Source organism: Patagioenas fasciata, chromosome 2, assembly GCF_037038585.1.
Source record: "Patagioenas fasciata isolate bPatFas1 chromosome 2, bPatFas1.hap1, whole genome shotgun sequence".
NCBI classification, from domain to species: Eukaryota; Metazoa; Chordata; class Aves; order Columbiformes; family Columbidae; genus Patagioenas; species Patagioenas fasciata.
In genome coordinates, this window is record NC_092521.1 from 50,466,565 (window position 1) to 50,492,653 (window position 26,089).

At 42.7% G+C, this 26,089-nt stretch overlaps 2 protein-coding genes across 6 annotated transcripts in view; one reads left to right on the top strand and one right to left on the bottom strand.

Moving 5' to 3' along the window:
• TMEM241 (transmembrane protein 241) overlaps positions 1–10,594 on the top strand; it is a 93,837-nt gene extending 83,243 nt beyond the window's left edge. Inside the window, exon 15 of the mRNA XM_071804195.1 lies at positions 10,384–10,594. Within this exon, the coding sequence (XP_071660296.1) occupies positions 10,384–10,552 (169 nt within the window). The 3' untranslated portion in view covers positions 10,553–10,594. The remainder of the gene's footprint in view (positions 1–10,383) is intronic.
• The window catches only part of CABLES1 (Cdk5 and Abl enzyme substrate 1), a 75,724-nt gene that overhangs the window by 13,283 nt on the left and 36,352 nt on the right, over positions 1–26,089 (bottom strand). For 4 of the 5 annotated variants that reach the window (XM_065830261.2, XM_071804193.1, XM_065830264.2 and 1 more), the window contains exons 3-7: positions 23,874–23,966; positions 15,668–15,745; positions 5,297–5,396; positions 3,642–3,798; positions 2,751–2,854 (exon numbers count right to left, since the gene is read on the bottom strand). In XM_065830261.2, coding sequence (XP_065686333.1) covers positions 2,751–2,854; positions 3,642–3,798; positions 5,297–5,396; positions 15,668–15,745; positions 23,874–23,966 — 532 coding nt within the window. The remainder of the gene's footprint in view (positions 1–2,750; positions 2,855–3,641; positions 3,799–5,296; positions 5,397–15,667; positions 15,746–23,873; positions 23,967–26,089) is intronic. The other variant, XM_065830263.2, reaches the window with a different exon arrangement.

The following is a 26,089-nucleotide window of genomic DNA, read 5'->3' on the forward strand; positions in this document are numbered from 1 at the left end:
CCCTTAATTGCTCTGAGAACCACAACTGGGGAGCGTGTGTGGGGGAAATATCTACAAGCTTGCAGCTGCCAAGCATTAATGCTAAATGCTGGCCAAGTAACAAAACTTTAATTACAAGCTGCAGCTCTCTCCACACACAGCATAATGTTCAGCGCTGACATCAGAGCTGCTCTCAGCTGCTCCAGCACTTGTGAGAGGCAGTAATTACAGATATATTATGCTCAGGACCAGAGACTGGTTTAAATCTTTCTACAGCAGCTCTCCAGCCCTGTGGTCATTTGGCAGAGGTCTGTCACTACCATGATGGCTGCGCGCGGTCAGGAAAGAACCACGGGTTTCTCACTGTCCTCACACTGCAATTCGCTTTAATTGCAGCATATGCTGATTTTTATATTTGGGGAAGAAAATGACTTGAAATCACAGTGTATTATGTTCCTGTTCACACTGATGTGAACTGCAAGGAGGGGGAATGCCAGCCGAGTCAGGAACATCTTATGTGGATGTGAGTAAGGTCTCCTACATAGCTGGTATGTCCCTATATTCACCAGCTGGATGCACAAGCCCTCCTTACCCACAGCCCAAGCTGCAAAATCCTATTTAACCTGCAAGCTCCCTGGACATTCTGGCACCACCTTTTCTCGCTCCTCGTGGTTGAAAGAAGCACCAGCCCCTTGTGAAATCTCTCAGCCGAGCACTGAAGAACAAGCACCCACTCTTTGGTTTCTTGCAAAGCTGTGCAGCTCCTGCGTGGCACCACAGCTATGCTGCTTCAACCGGGGGCAGGCAAACCTCTGGGACAAGATGGCTCTTGGCACGGGCCTGTGATTTCCACCACCAAAAGAAACGCAGCATTTAATGTCCTTTGGCCCTTTCTTAGATTAGTGCCTGCCTTCAGAGAGGGAGATTCGAGTGCTGCAGACCCTCAGGCAGTGCTGAAGCAGCGATGTCTTAAAGGCAAATTCAGGCAAAAAAAACCCCAAAATGTGAAATAAGACATTTTTTCCAGACACAGAGTTAATTAACCCCTAGAGAAAATGAGAAATCAGGGAGAATCCTGTCAATGCAGACATATTCTAGACAAACAATGACATTGATTTTAGCAATTGCCCTTGAAATCCATTTTTCACCTTTGAAGCATCTAATCATACCTCTGTCACAGTGGAAATCCCCAGTCAGCTCCTTACTGCAATAAAAGTACCTCAAAATGCTGTGGTTAACCAGCATATGGAACAGAAGTGCATCGAACACCCGCTCTTGGGCAGAGATGTCCCTGACCTATTTTGGCTCGCCTGGCCCCATCTATCTCAACATCAAGTTGAAGGGGATCAAAGATCTCAGGTGATCTCAGAGGACTCATTACCTGGTGCACATTCGCGGCCTGAGGAAGGTTAGAGACACAACCATGACAGTTAAAGCTATGTCCACTTCGGATGCCAGTTAACGACATCTTTCTCTTTGAGGGAAGGCAGTTCCCTGTCCATGACAGTAACCATATCAAAACCTAACAAATATTTTCCCACTCAGATGTACCTGCCATAAAAGGCTGCTGACACTTTGTGGGTTGGCAGCCAAAAAACAACTCGCCAACCCTAAAAGTAAAGCTGTTTGAAAGTAAGCAGAGGACATACCTGACTTCCCATTTGAAAATCTAGTACAAACACTGCCTCAGAGATCAACCAAGCCTCTCTGTGCAACAGGCAGAACATTCCTGGCAGCAAGGAGATAAGCTTCAATCTATATGGAATACGTAAAATCCATTTATTTTTAAGAAGCAGCACCCAAGAGCCCTATTATCAAATAAAGACCAGGGTGGGACGTAGAAAAGAACCAACAAAGATTGTATGTTTATATACATGAGTAGTTTCTTAAATCCAATCTCTGTTCCAAGTTAAGTGAGGACATGGATGACACTTTAGCCCTCAATGTTTTAAATCCCATCCTATTTGTATATAGATAAGAGTACTAGGTCAACACTTTGTAGGGCAAAAAAAAAAACTTTACCCCATTGCCTACTACTTCTTTGATGTATAATTCACACAGATATGTGCTCACACTCATACAATGCTACATCTTGCAACAGTCCTTCCAAAAGGGCACAGCGGCCTACAGACTTGGTGCAACCAAAAAAAGGCTATGGAGTCTCTTCCCACAGAAAACACTGAGTTAGAGCACAGATCAAGGAACCGCTACGTGTCTGTATTGTTATGGGTTTGGACGTAGTGAAAAACGTACAGGCTTTGCTTGTGATTGTTGCAATTAAAGGAAGGACTATCCCATGGTGAAATAAATACCTGGGAAACAAAGGCCCTACTAGACACCGAAACACTTGTTCTGAGGAGTGAATGATAAGCATCAAAACACAATGTAACTTCATGACTTCAGAAAAACCCTAATGGGCATCCTCCTATTTTGTAACAGATGACAATTAGAGCAAGCATAAATTTTCCTCCAAATGTGAGAGAATGAACGTATTGTTCTAACAAGCCTTTCATCTAAAGCATTTATGAAATACAGCGGTAATAAAAGCGTTTACTTTTGTAATACCTCCATGAGTTTGTTTTTACATGTCCCAGTAAGTAACTGTCATTTAGAACAAAGCATTCCAAAAAGCTGTTATTAGTAGATTAATAATAATAATACTAATACTAATAATAATAATCTTCTTAAAATACAGCCAAATGTAATCTTAACCATCAAAATATTGTTACCAAAATTTATCTGTGCTACACCATATTTTGCATGTCACTTACCATATATGAAGGAAATATTAAAACCCGCTTATGTTTGCCACACGGCCATTGGGGATCATCTAAAAGATTTGGGTCATATTCAACAAAGTCTCCCAGGTCACTACCTATAAAACAATGGTAGATACAAGAAAGGAATTAATTACATGAAGAAACATCTGGACTTAACAGAAGTGGTAAATGAGTTCACAAATAATACAAAAGATTACCTTCATGCAATATTTTTGAAAGAGTCCAAAGATTTCCCTAAATTTTGAAGACTCTTTTCAATACTCATAAAATTTGAAAAAATACAGAGGACCTACAGCTCATGAATTACCTGGTAAATGTGAATTTAGGGCTTAGAGAACTGCAAAATTATATAAAGCTCCACAATGATTTCTGTTTCTGGCAACAAGTTTTCATCTGTTGATGCAGATGTTTTGATTTGTTTCATTTGATGGGCCAAAATAGCCTAAGCATATAGTGCTTTGGCTTATGTTTTGTGACCAGTTTTGTAAACAGAGCCCCTTCCAGCCTAACAAAGGTCACAAGTATTATTTACACCTTCAGCTTATGATTATCGTGTTGCCGCTGTACATTTTCCATAGCAAAGGAAGGTAACAATGAGCCTGACGCATGAGGAACAAACAGTGCCGGTGTCAGGAGGAGGCACGTCGAGTGGCATTGGGGGCTAGAGATACAACCAGCAGCCTTGTTTACTTAACTTTCTGTCATCTGTAAGCCAGCTTTGCTCAACAAACAGGGAATGAGCCGTGATCCACCCACGTGAGACATATTTTGCTTAATTTAAGCAAAATAAGGGGCTAAACCATGAAATATGTCTGTCTTTCACAATAACTGCCTATCATCGGGGTACGTAAGGATATTAAAACACGCTTCTTGAGAAGTTACCTGCGTCAATGCTCCCCTGGGTGCTGTTAGCTCTTGCCAAAGAAAGGCTACGATGGCTTGCATTGCGAAATTGGGAGAAGGATGAGGTGGAGTCGATTGTGTTCCTCCGAGTTCCCAGAGCATTGGTGGGAAATAGGAACTGTGTGTAAGAAACTGTCTGAAGAGAAAGAACGGACAGACAGTTACTATCAGCCCAGCTCAGCCGCAGCGTTGTGCCTTTAGTGCATCCCAACTGGAAGCAAGGGGAGCCAAATTAGAGGAGGATTTTCTGGATTTAATAGTTAGGCACAGATGAACAAACACCAGTCACGTGCATTTGTTTCAATGCAGTCAGTTTATCCATGCAAAAAAAACCTTTTGCAAAGGCGTTAGTTCTTCAACAAAACCAAACCACAAACGCACGCACACATACAAGCTCTAAATACCCTGGATTTAAAAATCCTACTCAAGGGTCGGATTTTAAAATATGTCAATTTCATTTCTGTTTGGTTTTTTTCTACAGGGCCTTCTCTGTAGCAGGTTTCAGCTGCTACTTTACTTAAACAGCATCATCTATATGGGTCCCTCGGCACAGAGCTGCCAGAGGCAAATCACCTGAACATTGCTAAACTTAAGGACTTTCTCCAGTATTTTTCTCCTTTAGGATTTTGTCTGGCAGAATCTTATTGCTGTCACAAGTGAGCTACCAGTTTACAGTCATGGTTGAGGGAGATCATTTACTACATCCCAATATGGACTAAGTGTGAATGAATAACTTGTGACAAAATTATTTTTAGAGCATACCAATTCTCTGCTTGCACCGTTGGCCAGGAATAGACTAAGTCTTGCTTCTTCTAGGTTTATTATCCAAAAATACTATTATATTGAAGAAAAAAGTTGTCTCAGACTCTAGACTGGTTTATGAGGAGGTCAGAACAGGTATCAAATAAATCATGTGAGCTTTCATTTATTTATAAGCTGACAGATTGTCCTCAGGAATTTACAGCCTGTGGTCTGGCCTGACACCTGGTTAGGTGAGCGGATCATGTGTAGCAGCATTGACCTAGGGCCTTTAAGTCCATAATTGACAGCAGACTGGGTAAACTGAACTGTAAAAAGTAAATCAGGCTTTCAGAAAAAAAAAAAAAAGTTTAAATTTATGATTAAAATTGTCTCTCCTCTGTATATTTGTATAAAATGGATCACTTTCGCTAAAGATTCCTAACTGCTTTTCTATTCAAGTGAATACACTCTTGGATTTTGAAATACTCATCAGATTTGTATTACTGTCTTCCTGCTCTTTGGAAAAACATACTGTTAAACAAAATTTATTTTATTAAATAAAATTAAGAGCAAACAGACTTACAGTTTACAACTCTCACCAGAAATTATTTTCAAGCCTCTGACAATATACCTCCTGTTAGAGCCAGGGGAAGGCTGCGTGATTCAGTAATGCTTTACAGACTCAGATGTTGCCAGAGGCAAATTTCTTCAAGGAGATAGAGTTGTTTGCACTGACAGCTTGGGCAGTCCTCCCAAATTTCAGTTTTCACATACTGTGCTTTACCTATTGTGTTACACTGCACGTTATAATTTATTTTTATATCTGTGCTTGTTATTTGTTAAGCCATTTTTTCCCTTACTACACAAGATCTAAGGAACTGAAGAATCCCCACCTTCCCATCTGCTCCGAGCTCCACACCTTCAAGACCAACTATCTCCTTGAGACACACTCCTGCAGAATGGCACTGGCGTCCACCATCCAGCTTCATATCCCTGGGGAACAGAAGTCAGAGCAGAAACATCTCTTAATACACATGCACGCCTTATTCACCTTCCAGCACCCAATGGTGAAATAACATATAGCAGCATTAATCCAAACATGCCAATGCAAAGCACAGCCTGGGTAACTTTTTCTACAGGAAGCATTTGCATTGTCTAAAATACATTATAGTGATTAGTTACAGAAAAAACCCACTTTGTTCCAGGTTGCACCTCATACCCCACCTATGGTATAAAGCAAGGCTCCCAGTAACTGGGTGCCTCTGACAGAAGCTGGGACTGGGAGAGAACTGGGAGTCCTATAAACTCCAGGTGAGACCCAGAAATTTAGCCTGAACACTTGATAGCCACATGTCCAGCAGATGGACACTCCCAGAGTACAAACCTATGTCCCCCTATGCTGTTGGACAGAGGTAGTTGCCCATGAAAGCCTCTGGGAGGGATTCCTGCTCCTCTGGAGAATGTCCGAAGCCCAGTGACCCTCCTGATGGAGGCCAGTTGGAGAAACCCAGCCCTCCATCACCTTCGGTGGAAACCTGGGTATCCACTTTAGGAAGAGTGACCCACTTGGCATCTTACACTTGGAGATACATAAGATGCTAAAGACAACCTGGCTGTATCCCACACTTTAGCCTCACAATCAAAATGTGAGTGAAGGTAAAAAAGACTATGAGCAAATTAGTGCTCTGGAAATGACAGCTGTATACAACTGCAGAGTATTTATCTCACAGTATTTTCCTGGCTGATTTCTGCTGAGGTCCAAGTATGTGATTAAAAATCTGTGTGGGAGAGATGCTGACACTGAGGCAGGGAGAAGCCATGTGCAGGCTCTTCATCCTGTTTCAGGGCTGAGCTTTCTCCTACTTTGTCTCTGTACACTCTGTTTTCTCATCTTCCCTTTCCAACCTGTCATTCGTTTTATTTCTCTGAAACATGGCAATCAGTGAGTCCCCAATAAATCATGCACTTTACTGCTAGAAAATCCAACATGTCCATCTGCTGGAAAACGTACTTCTATGTCAAAGGAAAAGACTGGATCAAGTTTCTAATCCCAACAAAGCCCTCTTAGTTTCTTGATTGGGGTTCACTTAGCACAGTGTCACATTATCATTCCTGTTTCCCGATATTGTATTACTGAGGGGTCAGACAAATAATTATGTAAAAATAACCCTCTGTCAGAAACATGTGATTAGGCTCTCCACTCTTGCACAGAATGTGCATAAAGGTACTATTTCTCATAAAGATAAATGCCAAATAATAACCATTTCAGCAGGACTTATCCTAGAAACAAACGCACAACCTGAGGAAGCCTCCAACCCCAAAAATGAAAACAAAAATCTGAATTACCTGACATAGCATAAGAACAGTCTAGTTTCCTTCAATTCAAAACTTTACAGACACAGAGTAAGGAATAATGCCACTACAACTTTGAAAATAACTCATGGAAAAATCTCTCCATGCAATTAACAGACTAGGATAGGTAAGTCTGTAACTCATCAAATTAAAATCCGGCACCCTTTGAAGAATTGGCACAGCAGCTTTTAAACAAAAATTAAAAAAAAAAAATAAAGCAGCTCCGAGGACTGAAAATAAATCAGTGCTCTTGGAGCAGGGATCAGAGTCAGCTGAAAAGCGTGAGCACGCACAGGAATGATCCCTGGACATGAGCTGAAGATCAGTAGATGTTAAGACCTCCATTCTCCCTATCTTTCTGGTGTTTCTGAGGAAGACTCTACCTTCAGGACCCTGGGAACAACACTGCAGTTATTATCCCTCATCCTGAGTAGCAACAGCTACTTAGCTTCTACTGCTCCTGAACATATGCTCTGTATTTCCAGATAGTATATGATTGCTTGTGTTGTAAACCAGAGTAATAAAATATTAGTGTTTGGAAAGAAACCTGTCCATAAACCAGAGAATTAATCTCCGTCTCTTGAGGAAAATCGGAACTGAACAATATGCAGTTTCTTGTAAATGTATAAATGGAGAGGCTCATCCCAGCTTTTGCACATCCTCCTCTCACTGGTAAAAGATCTCAGTGAACACTTACTATGAAATTCCTAGGTGACTTTACCTCATGCTTTTTGAGTTCCTTATTACGACAACCAACACCAAGCTAGTTAAGCTTTTGCAGGACAACCTTCTTTTTTTCCCCTCCCTCCTATTACAGACAAATAAGTTCACAAATGCCTCAGCAAACCCAGGGGCTGCCACCTTGCTGCTGGGGGAGCCCCAGCACAGCTGCTTCCTCCCCACACATCCCGAAATCCCAAGAGCAATGAGGAAAGACCTGGGGTTTGCCTCTGCCCTCTCCAAACGGGTGAATTTTTCTGGGGAGCAGTCAGGATGGTTGTTTGGGTACATCCAGCCCAGCAGCGCTGTCAGCCACAACCACCAAGTCCTTCAGGACACATGCCCTTGCGTGGCACCACGGCCCATGGGCACCATGGGGCAGAAGCATATGGAGAATAGACACTTCATATTAAAAAAAAAAAAAATAAATCAAGCTTTCACTGTGTTTAACTTATTTAGATCACTGATGGCACTGAGAAACTGCACAAACCAATAGCCAGTAGTAAAAGGTGATTACAAAATAGAGAGAAGGAAAGATGGTCCTTGCCAAAGAGGATTTTAAGCAAACTTCCTTCTTCCTCAGTTTTGATTTTCCTCTATTTTCCGAAAGTGCTTTTTAAAAAAGTTTTTAAGGGATTCAAGTTGACAACAAAAAGCGTAATGTGAACTTAATTCTGCTACCTTCAATTTCTTTGAGCAGGGAAAGCTTGAGGAAATGAGAAGATCAGGGATGACATTTTCTTAGGATGCAAAAAACTAGATCCCACTTTTCAACAAAGTTTGGGGAGCTACCTTGATTTACACCAGTGTCAAGCTCTAAATATTCTATTCGTGCACACCATTTCCAGAAAGCTGAGCAGCGTTCTGAGCTACGCTCAGAACTAAGCACATCATTTTAGTTGTCCAGAACTGCAGGAAAAAAAAAAAGTTTCTCCACCTAGGGAGAGTTCACAGATGTTCTTGGAACAGTACTGGGTGACTTGGGATTGCAAATTTGTTGTGGGATGGTGAAAAGTTTTACCAAGCAGGTAGATAATAAAAAAACCAGGAAATCTCACTGTATCTTTTATTAGTCAGGCCAGGATTAACAAAATATAAATTGGATACTATTACCTTTGGAAGCATAACATTGCTTTAATGAATCAAACGTTATGCTTTGATGTGATCTACAAAGCCTCATGGAAGACTCCTGCTGGGCACTTGCTCTTTAAATGACAGCAACAGTTGAACACTTAAACCTGTGAATAATTTAGGAGTCCATGAAATATTAAATAGATTTCCAGATACATGAAAAAGCTTTCTGCTCATTGCAAAAGGAATCTGATAATTGTTAGTTAGAGATCTAAGCCTTTTGTGTATGTATTTTATGCTTAGTGATTCTTGACCGTTAAGATTTAATCTAAAAGTAAAGGTGATTCATGAGACATCAAGAAAAGATACTGTTCGTATCCTTCACTGTAAATAACTTCTACTTAATGTTTCTGTTTATATGCACAAGGACAATGACATCTTTGGAAAAATGTGCTGCCAGCCAGCCCAGCAGCAGATTTCCCGCTGCCTGAGACTGCCTGCTTTAATTGATCGAGAGCTTTCAGATCCTAATTACCATTAGTGTTGCTAGAACAACTCCAGCGGCAATTAACAGGGAGAGTAGGTGGAGAAACTCCTGGGAAGATGGGTTTAATGGGTCAGTATCTTTTTTCTCTCTCCAAACATATTCAGGCGTCAGCACATTAGCTTTTGTCCTGATGTTTTGCCCAAGGTGGAATAAAAGTTCAAAATGTAAACATATTAACTTTTTGGGATTCATTGCTTAATTTCAACCTAAGGGAACACACGGCAACTCACAAAAATGAGCAACAATGGCTCCATAAAATTCATGTATGGGATGATTAGTTTTGAAATGTCCTGTTGTGGGAAAAAAACAGATGTAGGTGTCCTTCTCTAAAGCTGACATGCACTTGGTTTTTGATTGTGTTTGGTTTGGGAGAAGCAAGGAAGGCTGGCAATGGCAAAGAAAAGCAGAGCTAATTCAGTTTCTCTGTCATAGGCTAAAAACAGATAGTCACTCTTCCCCAAGCCAAGATTGATGACTTAATCAAAATTGCCTGGCATACAAAATCTGTTGGGCATGAATAGCAAGGCACTGGGTAACAAATCTGGAGGGCATAACAGACTATCCTGCTTTGCTGTGAGCTTATTGCTACTGTCCTTACGGCAATCTGGATGCTCTCTTTTCTCCTGTAAATATTCCTGTCTTCCACACTCACTGAAATGCTTGTTACCTCGCCTGCCAAAGTAAGTGACAGCATGGGTGCGGTGCGTGAGACAATCTCACCTAAATGCTTCTTTTCGCCTCCTTTTGCATACAACTTTCTTACCCAGTTTAAACAAACAAAGATCTCAGAGTTTAGATAATTAAGGCCACTGGGAATGCCTGGCCTATAGACCCATTGATTGTTGTGGCTACATGATATTTGGGGTGATGGTATTGAAAACATCTTGCTTGCAGCATCATTGAACTCTGGCAAGCACTTAATTAAATTCAAAGTTAAATTCAACAATGATTTATCTTCAGAAACCAGATGAAGCTGGTTTGTAATATTTCTGAGGGAACAAATTCTTTTTATCTAATTACTTGCTGCTTTACTTCAGAAGAATGGTCCATTTCCTGGGCTTCAATCCATTCAATTACCCATATTTTGTCACTTCCCTTAAATGGAAGCAAGTTCAGTGAGATAAATACCAATATTCTTGTCAAGACAGCAATATTCAGCAGCTCTGCCTGCTGCAGGTAAGTTTCTAACCACTTAACAAATTCACTGCTGTGAAGAATAAAAGATGAAGTGAACTGGCTGGTTTTACAAGGACAAGCACAGCCTGATGCTCTGGATTTTCTGCCCTGTAGCTCATCACCTCCAGCCCCAGTGCCACTGCAAGCCCAAAGGCTGAGAACGGGATGTCAGACCAGCCGTGCTGCGGAGCCGCATCCCTGCAACACCACCAGCTCTCCTCCTGCCCCGGGTCTTCTAGATCCATCTCCTGGGTGGGACTTCACAGGACCCCAGAAGCTCTAAAAAGGTTCTTATAACATCACAAAATAAAATATCATTCCAATAGGTATGATTTCAATCTGTGAATGTTTTTGCCACTAACAAAAACAAGCCTAAAAAGTCACTAAAAAGTCAAAAACATGGTTTAAAATTATGAACCATTATGATGCCGAAGAAAAAAACAGAACTATAAACCCAGTTAACTTCATTGCTGTTTTTCCTGGGGGGAAAGACAATATGGTACCTTCTTCTTCCTTTGTAAAACCACTAACAGTGACAGACATACATGGCCACCTACTTTTCTGAAAATGCTTATGCACCTTAAAATACTAACAAAAATCAGACTGCTCTCAGTTCTCTACAAGCATCTTCCAAGCTTTTCTTCAGACCACATGGAGCAACTCCAAAAATATGCATGAGGACCGTCAGAATTGTACCATCTCCTTGGAAGTTAAGAAATGGTGTCTAGAGAAGCTTCAAGAGCAGGTAAGCAATGGGGAATGGGTTCCCTTCTTCCTCTGCCCAGGAAATCTGCCTTTTCAAGGGTAGCTATCTGGAGGCAGAACTGAACCTGGTCCTTCTCCATCCCAGCTGGGGTCACACGGAGGGTTCACAGATCGCCCTTGCACAGACCATGCTGGGGAGTTAGGTGGGCAGAAATCTGTTGGCATGTTCCCCTGTGCTGGTCACAAGGGACAGCTGGGTCGTAACAATTCTTTGGGGACATGCACAGGGATCCTGGCACTCATAGAGTACAACCTGCCTGGTGCCTAAAGGGCTAATATCTGCTGTGTCTGATTCACCAGCTCCTGTCTCAAAGAGCTGAAATCCAGTTCACCAGAAACCATCTGCGGACCATCTCCAAATGAATAATTCCTTCAAGTCTTGTTTAACCCATCTTCAAACAGTTCCACTCTTTGGTCTGCCATGACACGAATCCCCTCTGAGGGCCTAGAGCAGATCAGCGCGTGTGTGCATGTGCTGAGTGTGTGTGTGGCGGGGCGGCTATTTGTTCGTGACTTGAGGCATCTCCCCCTGTCCTGGAAGAGGAACAGCACCAAGGCTCAACTCCACTTGCCACGAGCTTCCACCATGACGACCTTTGACAAAGGAGGTGTGTGCCACAGTAGCTCAGGGGGTGCACAAGGTGCATCGCTGATAACTGTCATTACCTCCCATTTTCTGCCCCTCTGCAGAGCTATATGGAGATTAATACTCATCTGCTGAAAGGAACATATGAAGTGGATGCTAAGCCAGAAATACAGTTTCAATACCCTTTGCAAAGTAGCTCTTCCATCTTTCAGAACATTATATTTCAATACGAAAGACGAACTTATTTTTAAGTAAGAGGAACCTGAAGAATAGTATTAGCATAATATTAGATACGATGTTTCAAATTTGTAAGTATTATTAAAGAATACTGCGGTGTCAACACGATCCACAGCAAAATATCAGTGAATGGTGAGAAATGATAGGAGAACCAGTTTTTATAAAGCACAAGTATCTCTCCACAGTGGGAAAAAAAGTTTAGTCATCACTACTGCATCTCCTCATGCACGTGTTTTGTTTGTAAATGCTACCACAAAATCCCTGTGGTAACAGCATGTGTGTTTCACAGGTGAACAAGATGTTGTTCAGCAGAAAAATCCACATCATTAATACCCTTTAGTCATGAAGATTTCCAACACATTGAAAAAAAGAGTAGCAACTGCACAACTGATCCTGCCATAGCACTGTTAGCCCTTGAGTTGTCTCACCTCTAACCTGTGCATCACACGACTTTGTATTTCATAACAACATAAAGCCAAGCATTCAGCCAACAATATCAGTGTTGTTGGGTCCTGTATGTGCTACCTGCCTCTGCATATCAGCCTGTAATGATGACGAGTGTATGTGTGTGTGTGTCAATTTAATAGCAGAGGTAATAGCACTGTTACAGCGCTGTCAGTACAGGGCAGCTCTCTTACCACTAAACCCCGGGTAGGGCCTGATGACTCTGGGCTCTTAACACTGCAGGATGCTGGGGGCCAAGGGAAGCCAACAGGGAAGACACTCAGTGCCTCTTTCAGCTTCTGCCTTGCAGTATAGCCTTCCTTAAACTGCTTTCAATGTCTTCAAGTTTTGGTCCTGCACATTACCCTACTCTTGGTCATGGAAACGGGTGACGCTGTGCCACTCTTCAGATCTCCAGCAAAAATACAGGCAATCTTAATGTAGCCAGACCTGCAGAGGAGAACTTATGGCCCAGATCCACGAAGTACCTGCCTGTTGGTGACTTCAACAGGAGATAACATGTCTCAAAACCTGTGTTAATTTTGTTTTAGTTCTCTCCTTTTTAGTTGCACAAAAGCACTATAAACTAAAGCATTGAGTTTCCATCAGATACAAGATACGGACAAAATTTTGAAGGCAGAAAATTCTGGGGATTACTTCTGTTCATGACTTCTTTCTCCCCATCGTGTCACTCTTTGCTTTGTAATTTTCACTTCTGTTCAGCATGACAAAGAAAACTAGAGAAAGTAATTCCCCTGGCACACACTGTCCTAGCTTCTCAGCCCCAGCAAGTACCACCAGATGGGCCTTCTGAAAGCACCAGCAGTAAAAACCACCATTGATCACCAGCAGCCCCTGTGCTGCTCTGGAGCACATTTCCCTTCACAAACCTGCTGCCAGCCACGCTCCAGTGAGCCGGCAACTGCCCAGCTGCCAGCGAGGGGAACTCGGGAAACCCAGGGGACAACTCAAATTTCATCTTCTCATGTATTTCCACAGCTCTGCTCGCCACACCCCCCCCCCCCAACCTTCATTTGTATTTCTACAACCATTGAAAAACACAGTCTGGGGGCTTGGGGAGGGTTTTTGCTATTGTAACTTGACCTCAGCATGAAGGTGGGCAAGAAAAGGACACAGCCAGGAGGACACTGCTTGTGTCTCATTGCAAGGGCTGATGCTGCCCCATCCACCCTGGCCATGTAGGTAGAGTTTCACTGTGTCTGTGGGAACTGCCTTTCAGACAGGTTTTTTGAACAGGTCTGCTAGTGCAGTTTATCTGCCAGCATTGATACAGTAGAGCTCTTCTGTGCTGCATATACAACATAACGGGAGCTGTCAGCCTCTCCGAAACACAGCTGTGCCTGGAGATCTCCTCAGTGGCCACAGTGCCCATGAGTCATGGTAGAGGTGGAGAAGCAGCAGCAGTTCCGCCGTGTGCTCCTCTCACAAGGAGCAGCGTCCCCTGCATGTGCGTCCATCCCGTTCTCCCGCACTCCTGACAGGGCTTACTCCAGCTTGTGTTAACTGCGGACATGCCAAGGTTCCCTGCAACAATTTCTTTTCCTAAACTATTCACTAATGTTTGCAGAATGTAAACCAGTCAGGACGTTTTGCCTGGGGACACACATCAGCGATTCAGAGATTCAGAGAAAGCAAAGCTAAAGGGTGCAGTCACTACAGCACCTCAAAAGGGTACTAGTGTCTCCCCCTTCTCCCACCACATATCCAAAATGTGCAAAGAAGCATGCAAACACTGTGCAGCCCAAACAGAGTGGCTACAGTTTATGCCATACTGCCTCATCTGTTCTTTGCACCAGCTGTTCCTGGAAGGAGGTGCCACTGAATTGTTTCTCTCTTCCTCTGATGCTCTGGTAGAAAGACAGAGGGCATCTTTTTTAAAATTCTTGGCTTTTTAGCAAAGGGAACAGGGCTGGATTGTTTTGTTCTGGCACTTGCTACTTTCTCATCCCATGCCCTTCTTGCTGCGTAAGCACAGCACAAGACATGACATGCTGAAATAATATTTAGGTTTGCAGTTGAGCTTGTTACTGCTCTAATTTAGAAACTATAACCAGTCATCAGCATTTCAAAATATATTCAGTTTTCAATAAAGATGCAATTTCCACAGGCAAATGACCATAAATGAATGACAGTGTACCCAAGAAGAACAAACAAAGCTGTCAGTCTGTCAAGAATTTGCCTCATGTGTCATCCCCATTTAATCAAGAGAAAAAATGTACTGTAAGAGACAGGAGAGTAAGTCAACTGTCCTATAAAGGTGTCTCCTTTCTTTGTGCATTAAAAATAATCTCCCTTTGTTTTGAATTACTGATGCAAAAGCAACTTGTGGCACATCATCCTCCAGAACTGAATAGATGGCTGAAAAATACAAGCCAAATTCATCCTTTTTGCACTTGATGAATTTGACTCTGGATGATTTGTGGGTCTTTCGAATGCACCTCAGTGTATCAGCCGAGTGTTCCACACAGAATTTAAGTCCCGCAGGCTCTGAGCTGATCCAAGCTACAGGGAACTCCCAGCTTTTTGGCAAGTGGCCGCGGTGGCCAAGCTTCACCCTCCGCCCCAGGGACATGGAGCTGCCACCCACCAGCATGACCCTTCCCAGCTTTGTGCTGTGCCTCTGGAAACACCCAGCAAGCCGTGCCCCAGAGCCTGCCAGGCAACGTGTCCTAGCCAAGTTCAGTTTCTTCCACTTCAACAGGTTCACTCCAAGAGCAAAAAGCCTTCTCAGCCTTTGGAGAACTGCTTCAATCCAAATAAACTTTTCTATCAGAGGTGTAGCATCTCAGCACACCAAGGGATGCACAGCAGCTCCAGGGATGTTGCTTATACCAGCTAAGAACCTGCATGGTAGTATGGCCAAAATAGTCTGTTCTAACTGACTGAATGATCTGACTAATGGTTAAATGTACAATAAAAGGGTATTATGTTTAAATCCAAATATTTCTTTATAGTTCTGAAAATCTAGATACAGTAGCACCATGTTTGTGTGGGAGAAGGAGAAAGCTAAAACTCCTTATAAAATAAAAGCTGCGATGTCTAGAATACTTGTTTTGTCAAAGCTGAGTGAGGTCAGAACAGACAATAAAACCAGTGTATTTTTCAATAACATTGATTTCAGGAGGGTTTAATAACCAAAGGTACCACAACACATATAAATAAATTGGTGACTGAGAGCTGCAGTTTCAACTTGGTAATGTTCCACAAGGCAAATATATCTAAGTGCATTTATCTCTTCTCAGAGTAGATACATAAAAGCATTAGCCTCTATCATGCTGTTGTCTTCTTATCAGGTCTACATGCAGGCCCAGAAAGACTATGTAGTACATGCATAAATATACATACCCGACTTGGGTACAGTCTCGATATGGCAGCACTGAAAATATGCTACAGAAGGATCTTCTGCTGCTGATAAGGACTATTCTAAAATATAAAAGAAAATAAAAGAAATCAAAGACTAAAATTTAAAAATCCCACCACAATAAGCAAAGCAACAGATGTTACCGTTGAGAAATTTGTAATCATAAAACTTCCATCGTGCATGATTTCTCCCTCCTCTTTTTTATCTCACAGGTAGGCTACCACGCTACTGATTCTTCACAGAAGCGCTGAAACCTGTGCCATACATTACACAGCAAATGAGTAGTGGAGTCCCATCCCCTCCACAGGCTTTCTAGGAAGACTACCTGGAGTACATTACTTGGAACCTGAGACAGACGTTGTTCTAGTGAAAGGAGCCCTGGTGAGAGGAGTGCACCCAGAGAGGCAAGGAGTCGTTCTGGCAACTCATCGCTGTGGCTGAAACCAAACAGTCAAAACTCACAGCAACCCCGGTGACCCACACCAACAACCACCTGTGATGCACACCACAACTCCATGGATGATTTGGAGTCTGCATTTATCGGACAGGAATTTCCAGCTACTAGACATGATCTTTCTCTGCTAAACCAGAGGACTCCCTTGATTTTCAGCTTCCTGTTCCTGCAACAGACTGACTCAAGGATGAAGTCAAAGTTTGCTATTGTCATAAGCTTTCAGATCCTTTCACTGTTTCCCAGGTTTCTCCTTGAGTCTTTTTCAGTTTTTCCCCATCACCCTTCTTGCTCTCTGGGCAGCATCACTGGCCTCAGTGGTTGCACAGATGGCGAAGATAAACATCACATCTTTCAGTCTTACCTTTAAGATCAGTGTCTAACCCTGACGACCCGCCAGCCTCTGTGCTCAGTAACCACATCAGCCCTCTTGGTTCTGATGTTGCATTGACACTCAGGCACGACTGATCCCATCGCCCCTTCTCCTCCAGTGCCGCACCTGTCTCAGTCACTAAACTGTCAGGGCTGAATCCCTCCTCTAAGCACAGTTTGCCTTCATTGCCTTATAGGCAGGTAGCTCAAGATTTGGCTACATAAAAGCACACATTATCTGCCTGCACAGAGCTATCCCAGAATCCAGGCCACTCTTACCTCAAATGCCTTGTATTTTTAACCAGTCTCCAAATCTCTGCATCATCTGCAAAGTCACTGTGTGGCATTAAATCACATATCTTAGAGCAACCTGTTTGTTTTACAGCCACACTATTGCCTTTAGCCATCATGCTCTGACATATCATTAGGCAACATCAAAACCACCCTGAAGTCAAGATCCACTTTCCATTAAACTGTCTGGACCACCAGTAACTACATTATTATCATTTTGGGAGATGCAGATTGGCAAGAAGCCAAGGGAAGCTTGTTCAAGACCAAAGATATAAAATGCTAATAAATAACTGATTATTTATAAATATAGGATCATAGAATAATTTCAGTTGGAAGAGACCCTCAGGATCATCGAGTCCAACCATAACCTGACTCTAGCACTAAACCATGGCCCTATATACTTTTTCCTTGTTATCTTCAGGACACCACAATTGTACAATACACGCTAAAAAGACCCTTTTTCCCTTCTAGAGTTGGCCAACAGGCTGCATTCCCTCAAATTCTTCTGAGACACAATCAGGGCAGTTTGTGCCATGTTCTAATCTGATTAGTTTTAGAATTTACTGGTGTTTTACCTTTCTAAAAATCTTCACTTGTGGTCCAAATGCTAGGACCTACTGCTAGGTTGGTTGTCAGGGCTACTGCACTGCCTTGCCCTGCTCTTCAACATTTATTTTTTCTGACATTATGTGCTACAGGTCTGTGTGTAAGGATTTCACCTGAATTTCTCATTCTTTGTCCTACACTGGTCAAAGCTGGACAACAAACCCTAGCAAGCTATTCTGTTCTTTACTGCCCCAAAAACACTGTATGTGTCTACAAATCTCATACTGGTTACACTGTTGTTAAAACACTGTTTCCTTAAGGGACCAGCTTAGTCATCCTTCTTGGAAAGGGCTTAGATCCCCAAGAGAGCTGCTGTATGTAATGCTTGGGAAAATGCAGAATGATCAATTTTCCTTCTCCTGGATCATTCTGTTAGAGCAATCCTATTTTCTTCCTTAAAAGCATGTTTAAAAGCAAAGTGGTATTTACCTGCTAATAAAGAAAGGTTTCTAATAATAGGCATGCATACAGCATTAGGAAGTTCTTCTGCAGCAGATAATGCATGATTTCATTGTTTGTCTGAATGCTACAACACCCTTTACCTATGGTAAACATCTCAGATCCCATAAGATGGCCTCATGGTGCATCACTAAGTTATAAAGCAGGGGGGGATAATTTTTCACATTTGAGAAAGGCAGCAAAAAACCCAGCATATGATTAATTTTGTCCTTGCCACTGCTTACTGCTGAATGGTTGCTACTCACAACAGCTTGCTTGTTCACTGGAAGCCTTGTTTGCTGATGTATGAAACTTGGCACAGATTTTGAGGCTGACATCAGAAATCAGCTCTGAATTCCGAAAACCACAGTACCCACTAAGCATATTGCCCCCACTCCCTCTGGCTTCTTCAAAAAATACAGCTCTTCCACAAATGCCCTATACCTCCCTAACAAAAAAAAAAAACAAAACCAACCAACCAACCAAAACAAAACCAACCAAACAAAAACCACAACAATAAAAACAAAACCCCCTCAATCCTTACTACTTAAACAAACTAGTGCTTCCATGTCCACCAGCAGAGACAACAGAGGGAAGTTACTACTGAAAAACTTGCTGTGTGTATCAGGAATCAGGCCAGAAAGGAAATAGAAAGCATCAGCCCAGCCTCTAGTTTTTTCAGATTTTTTTCCCAAATACTGCCTTTCTTTCAAAAAACCAACTGGGGGACTGTCTTTACATAAAGATCTCCCAGGCAGAGCAGGAAAGGAGCGCACAGCTTCCACTGCCAGAATGCCAGAAAACCTGCTGGAGAGGGCTGGTTCAAAACAGCCTTAGGTGCTGGACTGGAAGAGAAGCAGGGCAGGCAGCGGTCAGAAGCTCATCACAGAGGGACAGAACTGCATTTTACTTGGAGGACTGATGATATGCATGGAAAATAAAAATATTCTGAGGGCCGGCAATGGTTTGCTGGAGCAGAAGGTCCAGAAACTTGTCATAAAGTGCACTTTAGAGAAGGTGTGGTGGTAGCTGGCTGCTGTTCAAGAAAATGGAATTATTGTTTGTGGGAGAAAAGGAAGTCTCCTGGACTTCAGTTCTTCAACAAAGAGCATCTACAACCCTGTGCAGCAGTGAATGACTTATCTCTGACATCAGAAGCAGATCGAGTCAGAGTGGGTTACGTGCCCCGATTGCTATTGTGCCACCTAGATATCTTTAAAATGACTTCATGAAAAGGTTTTTACTCACTAACTCTCATATTTCACCAAGAAGTTGTACTGATTACTATGGTTCAGAGCAACCATTATTTTGCAAGAGAGCTCCGACAATTTGTAGTTGTCTGAGACTGTACAAGCTAATCTTGCAATTTCTTAAATGAGGTGTATCCTATAAAACTACAAAAACTTATTGAGCACAAGGCTCTCAACAGAATAAGCACTTCACTTGACTTGAAGAAGATAATGTCTGTTTTCTCTAGCGTCTGTCTAGGTTTGAGTGTGTTGCACAAAAAGGCTGCCATCAGCCAATGTGATGTATATCATATGTACCATATACATGCAGAATATTGTAGCCTCTTCTTTCATAGCTCATCAATGATGTTTGTCTACCAGGGCTTTGCTGCCGTGCACACAAAGGTGAAACACAGAAACCATGGATGCTGTCTGGGTGGCAGAAATGATTTTGCAGTCTCCGGAGCTCAAGCTGGGGCTGCTGGAAGGTGGCTGAAAGTAATAAGGAACTATCAAAAGGGCACCAAACCAGACATTTCATACCCTACGGATGCTGTTTGGCCCTGGCATGGAACTGTACGTATACTAACAAAAAAACTGAGAAAGCTATAGCATGGGGGTGGGAGAGGAGCACTGTTTTACTGCTTTTATATCTGCTAATATGGGATGACTCTAGAAATGTTCCTGTCCCACTCTCACCACGAATTGTTTGTTCAGCTGGCTCAGGTTGTTGTTTCAGTGGCCTGTTCCTGCTGCATAGGGAATCTTCTGCTTCACAGTTTATGGAAGATACCACCAATAAACCTGCTGAGTAAAGTGGGTGAAACCACATGCTGGTTGCTACTTGTGCTAACTTGTAGGTCAGGGTTGCCTTGCCTTTCTCTTTTAAAGGGAAAATTTATTTTGTGTTATTTTACAAGGCTGTTTTGACAATACAGTCTAGGAAACCTAATTTTCTAGCTCCTTTAATAAGCTACATCCTAGAAATCTGAAGAAACCGGTTTAACCAGTGCACAGAACCATAAACAGGAAGCTTTAAAAGGACTGGCTGACAAGCTGCAGTCTGGGCACAGGTGATTTTTCCTCTGTGCTGAAATAGATCACAGAATCACAGAACGGTTGAGGTTGGAAGGGACCTCTGGAGATCATCTATTCCAACCCACCTGCCAAAGGAGGTTCACCCAGAGCAGATCACACAGGAATGTGTCCAGGCAAGTTTTGAATGTCTTCAGAGGAGGAGATTCCACAGCCTCTCTGGGCAGCCTGTTCCAGTGCTCCGTCACCCTCAGATGCTGCTAACTTCTGTATGGACACGATTTCCACCCCTGCAGTTGGATATAAGTCTAGACTGGGTTCTTCCACCCTGCAGCAGTTTTCTGCAGGTCAAGTTTCTTCAAGTTTTTCCCAGCTCTTTGGAAACCTAAGTATGCAGCTCAAGCCATAAAGCAGTTTCCCAGATCATAAAACTCTGAGAAATGAATCCCAAAACCTTTTCTCTTTCATTTTTTTCCAGAATCAACCATCAATGTCATCAATGGTCAGTTTTTTCTGCAATGTTTGTAGAGATGAACTCTTATTTTAACCACAGCCGGTCCTGCCTTGCTGCTGGACTGTCGAAGGCTGTACCCAGAGCATCACTGCTCAGCTTGTGTCACCCCCATGGCTGAGAGGGGAAGAATTCTTACGGCCACAGGACAGGGACACCTCATTTCACAGGCTGAGAGCCACAAATATGAGCAGTTAGAAGACAAACGAGCCCTGAGCTATCTTGTATCAGACACAGCGTGGCCAGCAGGACTAGGGAAGCGATTGTCCCCCTATATTTGGCACTGGTGAGGCTAAGCATCAGTTCAGTGTTCAGTTTTGGGCCCCTCACTATAGGAGTGACACTGAGGTGCTGGAGAGAGTTCAGAGAAGGCAACAAGGCTGGTGAGGGGTCTGGAGCACAAGTGTGATAAGAAGCAGCTGAGGGAACTGGGGCTGTTTAGCCTGGAGAAAAGGAGGCTGAGGGGAGACCTTATCGCTGTCTACAGCTACCTGAAAGGAGGCTGTAGCGTGGAGGGGGTTGGTCTCTTCTCCTGAGTAGCAAGCGATAGGACCAGAGGAAACGGCCTCAAGTTGCACCAGGGGAAGCTTAGATTGGATATCAGGAAACATGTCTTCACAGAAAGAGTTGTCAGGTATTAGAACAGGCTGCCCAGGGAAGTGGTGAAGTCACCATCCCTGGAGGGGTTTAAAAGACGCACAGGTGAGGTGCTTAGGGATGTGGTTTAGTGTCAGTGTCAGGTTAATGGTTGGACTTGATGATCTTGAGGGTCTTTTCCAACCAAAATGGTTCCAGGATTCCATCATCCACACTGCAGTTTTCTTTGCTGTGACACTCACAGTCACAAGCCAGAGAAACAATTACTGAAAGCGCTAGCTATTTTAATGACCAGCTATCAAATTCACCACTCAAAAATATATTCGGTGTAGAAGTTTTCAAAGGTGGGATCCTCAAGTTAAGTGAAAGGCTGACATGCCGCAACAGAAGGCTCAGGGGTTTTAGAAAAAGCGCAAAGAGCCCAACTCCAGCACAGCTCAGTGTCAGTGTCGTGACCAAGCACAAGCTGCCTGGAACGAGGTCCTGGGCATGGGAAGGAGTCCCAAGAGGTGTTTCTATGCTCTGCAATACCTGTGCTCCTCCGGTCACAGGGAAGCAGGGACTTTTTTAAAGGTATTAAGGTACTCAGAAACTCTGTTGATTTTAGGATGAACATATAGAACAAATCCACTTGGATTTCCAGAGGTCCTTCTCATCTAGAATTCCTATTCACTTCAGTGACTGCAACAACATCAGAAAAACAGGGTATGTGCTCGGATTACTTACTGCTAGACTTAGCTGGCCTTTGGGGTGACACAAACTGTTGACTTTCCATTTTATTTTTAGCTAATATTGCTGTGGCTCTTTGTCTATAGGATGAAAAGCGTTTCTAAAACTTTGTATCTTATTCTTATTGTATCTGTCTTCTACCTAAAGGGATCTTTATTATTATTCTTATTGTGGAAATATTCTGGAAAACTGTGCCTGCTGATAAAGAAGCCAGTTGAATAGCAGAAGCTTACTCACTGTTTCCTTAGCAAGAAAAATATTAAGTTATATTATCAGACATAACAACTGATATATAAGCTAAGACAAAATGCTAGGATATATCCTACAAACACTTTTTTGCAATGGATTGAAAAAAATGTTAATGAATCAAATATTTATTCATTTTTTTCAGATGACATTTCTATCAAGTTTATGACTGTTTTTTCTGTAGGCATCTCAGAAATTAAACATTCTCTGTGAAATAAAACCTTAGGAATAAGTATTTTCTCCTATAAGAAATTCATAAAGCATACATGTATTTATGCACAAAACAGACTGAAATGAGAGGGCTGCTTTTCAGCATTTGACTCCACATGTATTCGTTGTAAAGATAATAACTGGCTGCTAGTCAGACAATAGTTAAGTCAACAGTTCTGCCTACGTCTGGTTTGCTACAAAAGCTGTTTCTTAAAAGCCATCATCTCTCAGAGCCACCTTCTGCAGTATTTATGTTGATTACTACCTTTCACTTCATTTAACTGTACGTGTGAGAATAAACATGAGGAAAATTTTACTCAAGCCAAGTAACACCTACCAGAATTCAATTCATAAAACTTGTGGTTCAATGTAATGTCAGAATTTCTATTGACCTGGTTCCATGTTTGATGGAAACCATAGGCTACATGCACGAATCAGTCCACAGGAACGTACATGGTTCTTGCCCACAGCAGTTGTATGAGAACAGGCGTGGGCAAGGGTCGACTTTCAGTGGGATGGTTTAGTCTACATGAAGCCTGTTCAGATGGCCTATTTCAAACCTATTCAGGTTTGGAAGGACAAGAATAAAATCATGAGGCACATGGCGAAATTGTCTTGGAGAAAAAAGGAGAGGGCAGGTGTCGTCTTCATAAGCAGGGAGGAGCTGGTTTCCTTTCTGAGGTGGATGATGCTGCCATAAAGAACCTATTTTGCTGATGGGAACACTGTGAGAGGCACTGTGCCCTTGCAGTAAGGGAAGTCCCTGCTGACTGCTGCTGTACACGTCCCACTGGTGCTGCAATCCAGGCAGATGCACCCCTCACACAACCCCCGGGTGCCCCCCTGCCTGCCTCTGCCCCAAAAACAAGGATCCCACTCCTCACCTTGCCACCACCACCCCTAGCACATTGCGCCTGGGAGGACACAATGGTGTGACTGGGATCTGTCACGTTTGTAATTTATCTTGTAAGACTCGGGATAATCTTAATACCTGTCCCTGAAGCTGTTTTCCTGAGTTACTTGCCCGCTAAGCTTCCCGCCAGAGGCAGCCCTGACAAGCAAGCTAGCTTGACGCCTACCCTCACACCCACTAATAGATGTTGAAACATCATTCAGCCATTGCTAAACTTCTTCCCAGCAGGTTCGGCCTCTCACACCTGGCACTACTCTCGAAGAAACGCAAGCAGACAATGCACAGTTTACTCCCACTGATTTTCATTTTACGCAAGTTATCTGCATTATGGAGACACAGGTCTTGAAAATCCACAGGTCAGCACTTCCACTGACCCTCACTTCACCCGAGGAAGAAGGATGCACTGCAACCTGCACCTTCACGGACTAGTTTAAAGCCCATTATTATACATTGGGTTAAGCAGCAATAGCACACTGTGCCCTTGCATGGGGATGCTGACCCTGCCCTTTCCCTCAGGCACCATGGATTGCCTTTGCAAAAGCAGCCTTTGCATGCACAGTACCTGCCGTTTCTGGTGTCATGTTGCCGCATGTTCTTGATAAAATGAACCTTCTTAAAGTTCTTTGGTCTGGGTGATCCTGAGAGTGTCCGACATCTGAAAAAGAAATCAGTTGCGGGGTGGGGGAGGGCGGGAAAGAAGAAAAAAATAAAAGTATTCAGTTGCCTGCCGTACAGCCAAGAAATCTACACAAAGGCAGGAAGGAAAGACAAGACAAATGATTCAAGTCACCCTGTGTTAGGAATCAGCAAGAACAATAAAGACAATACGTCTGGAAATGCGACAGCTCAAATAAAATAATAATAATAAAAAAAAAAATAAGAAAAGGCACCACCACCCCTCCCTTCACACACAAAAAAACATGTAATAGAAAAAATCTCCGCAAAAAAAATTTCCTGTAATCTGCTGTGACAGCTTAGCCCAAGCTTTCAGAGGAAAAAAAGATTAAACTAAAACAAAACGTGGTAAAGATGGGATTTTCACCCTTATAGCAACACACACACACAATTTTGTATCCTCCTCAACTATTGATAAAGGAGTTACTAAGGAAAGTTCTTTCTTCTTTTAATTTTAGAAACATGTAAAAATCTCTCATTTGCAAGGATAATGCCTATTTACTTTTTACTCTAAATATTACTTTTCACATTCCTGACAGCATAGAAAACAACTAAAAATAAATTACCTCAGGAGAAAAAAAAATACCTTTCTTCAAAACATTAATCCTTAAATCTATTTTACATCTGAATGCACTTTTTAAATTGCACTTAGAGAAAGAAATTGCCAGAGGGAGGAGAGATGAGACAAACAGCAATATTCGCCCCCACTTCCAGCTTTGCTCTTTTTAATCAGCTGAAACCACAATGCATGTGGAAGCTTTTTCTCTATCTCAGTGCTGTTTTCTTGCACGGCACAGCACAGCGCGCAGGCAGCGGGGATAACTCCTCCGCTCGCTGCATGCCCAGGGCTGCTGGACCGCAGCTACTGCATCCTCCGTGGAGACAAGGGACAAGCATCCTCTGCCTGCAGACGGGACCAGCACAGTCCCTCTGTGTTGAGGCTCCCTAATCTATTTTTCCCCATCCTCTCCTATACATAGGCAGAGTTCAGCAGCTTCCCAACCCCAAGAGGTCCTTTTGTTGGACTGAAACCGCAGCCCACCAGTCCCACAGGCCTCCAGAGGCTGTCCCCAAATGCTGCACGGGCACACCCTGAGGTGGGCTCCCATCACTTTGCCATTTCTCCCTTCCTTCTGCTAGTAAACTCCTTAACATTCCCTCAGCCTCGGGTTGCAATTAGCCTTGTTACTTTCTTCACAGGAAGATAACACCAAGAGAGAGGTTCTACCACCAATTCTGCAAATTAGCAAGTAAAAATACTGCCTGGCAAACCATAATTTGTTTGTATCTTTTGCCAATTATGCGTTTGAATCATTTATGAGACTGCTTCATAACATGCTGGTAAGCATTCAACAGTAAGCTTGGTAAAAATAATCAAGTCTTGGTAATAGGCCAGTTGGTACAGCCTCTGCTATTAAGTCTTTGCTTTGAGGTGGGGAGAGACAGCCAAACTGCATGTAGATAAACAAGGCTATGGGCTAAACATCAATATAAACCAGCTGAATTGCAGGTCCCACGGTAAAGAGTCATTCAAAATCAAGCTGCTGCCTTGCTGAACAGCTGACCTGGAAGCATACCACGCACCGGTCGGATTACCGCTCAGCCCGCTTCTGAACTGTTAAGCAGTTGCTCCGTTTTCCATCACCCTAGTGACTAATTACTGCAGTGCCCAGAGAAGCTGTGGCCTCCTGGATGCAGGAATAAAGCCGCACTGAAGCTGCTGATATAACAGGGATGGGGCAGATTTATTAGTGAGGCAGCAGTCACAAACCCACCAGCCAATACAGAATGACAGTAACGTTGGTTACTGGAATAAGACCATGTGCGTGGAGAAAAAAAAAATATAAAAATCCATAAAAAATAAGAATACTAAAAACATTACCCTTCAAAAGCTTACTTTATTAAACCAGCCTACTTAGTTCTTAAAGGTATTGCGTTAGAAGCTAGGAATTCCTGTTAGTTATAACCAAATTTCTCTATTAATCAAATCTGACTTTTTTATTTCCCGACATTTAATTTAAATACTGACTTTTTACTTAATACCCTAAATCTAGGGAATGTGTAATTCATGTCACCTACCACCCTGTAGGGTGCTTGAGGTTT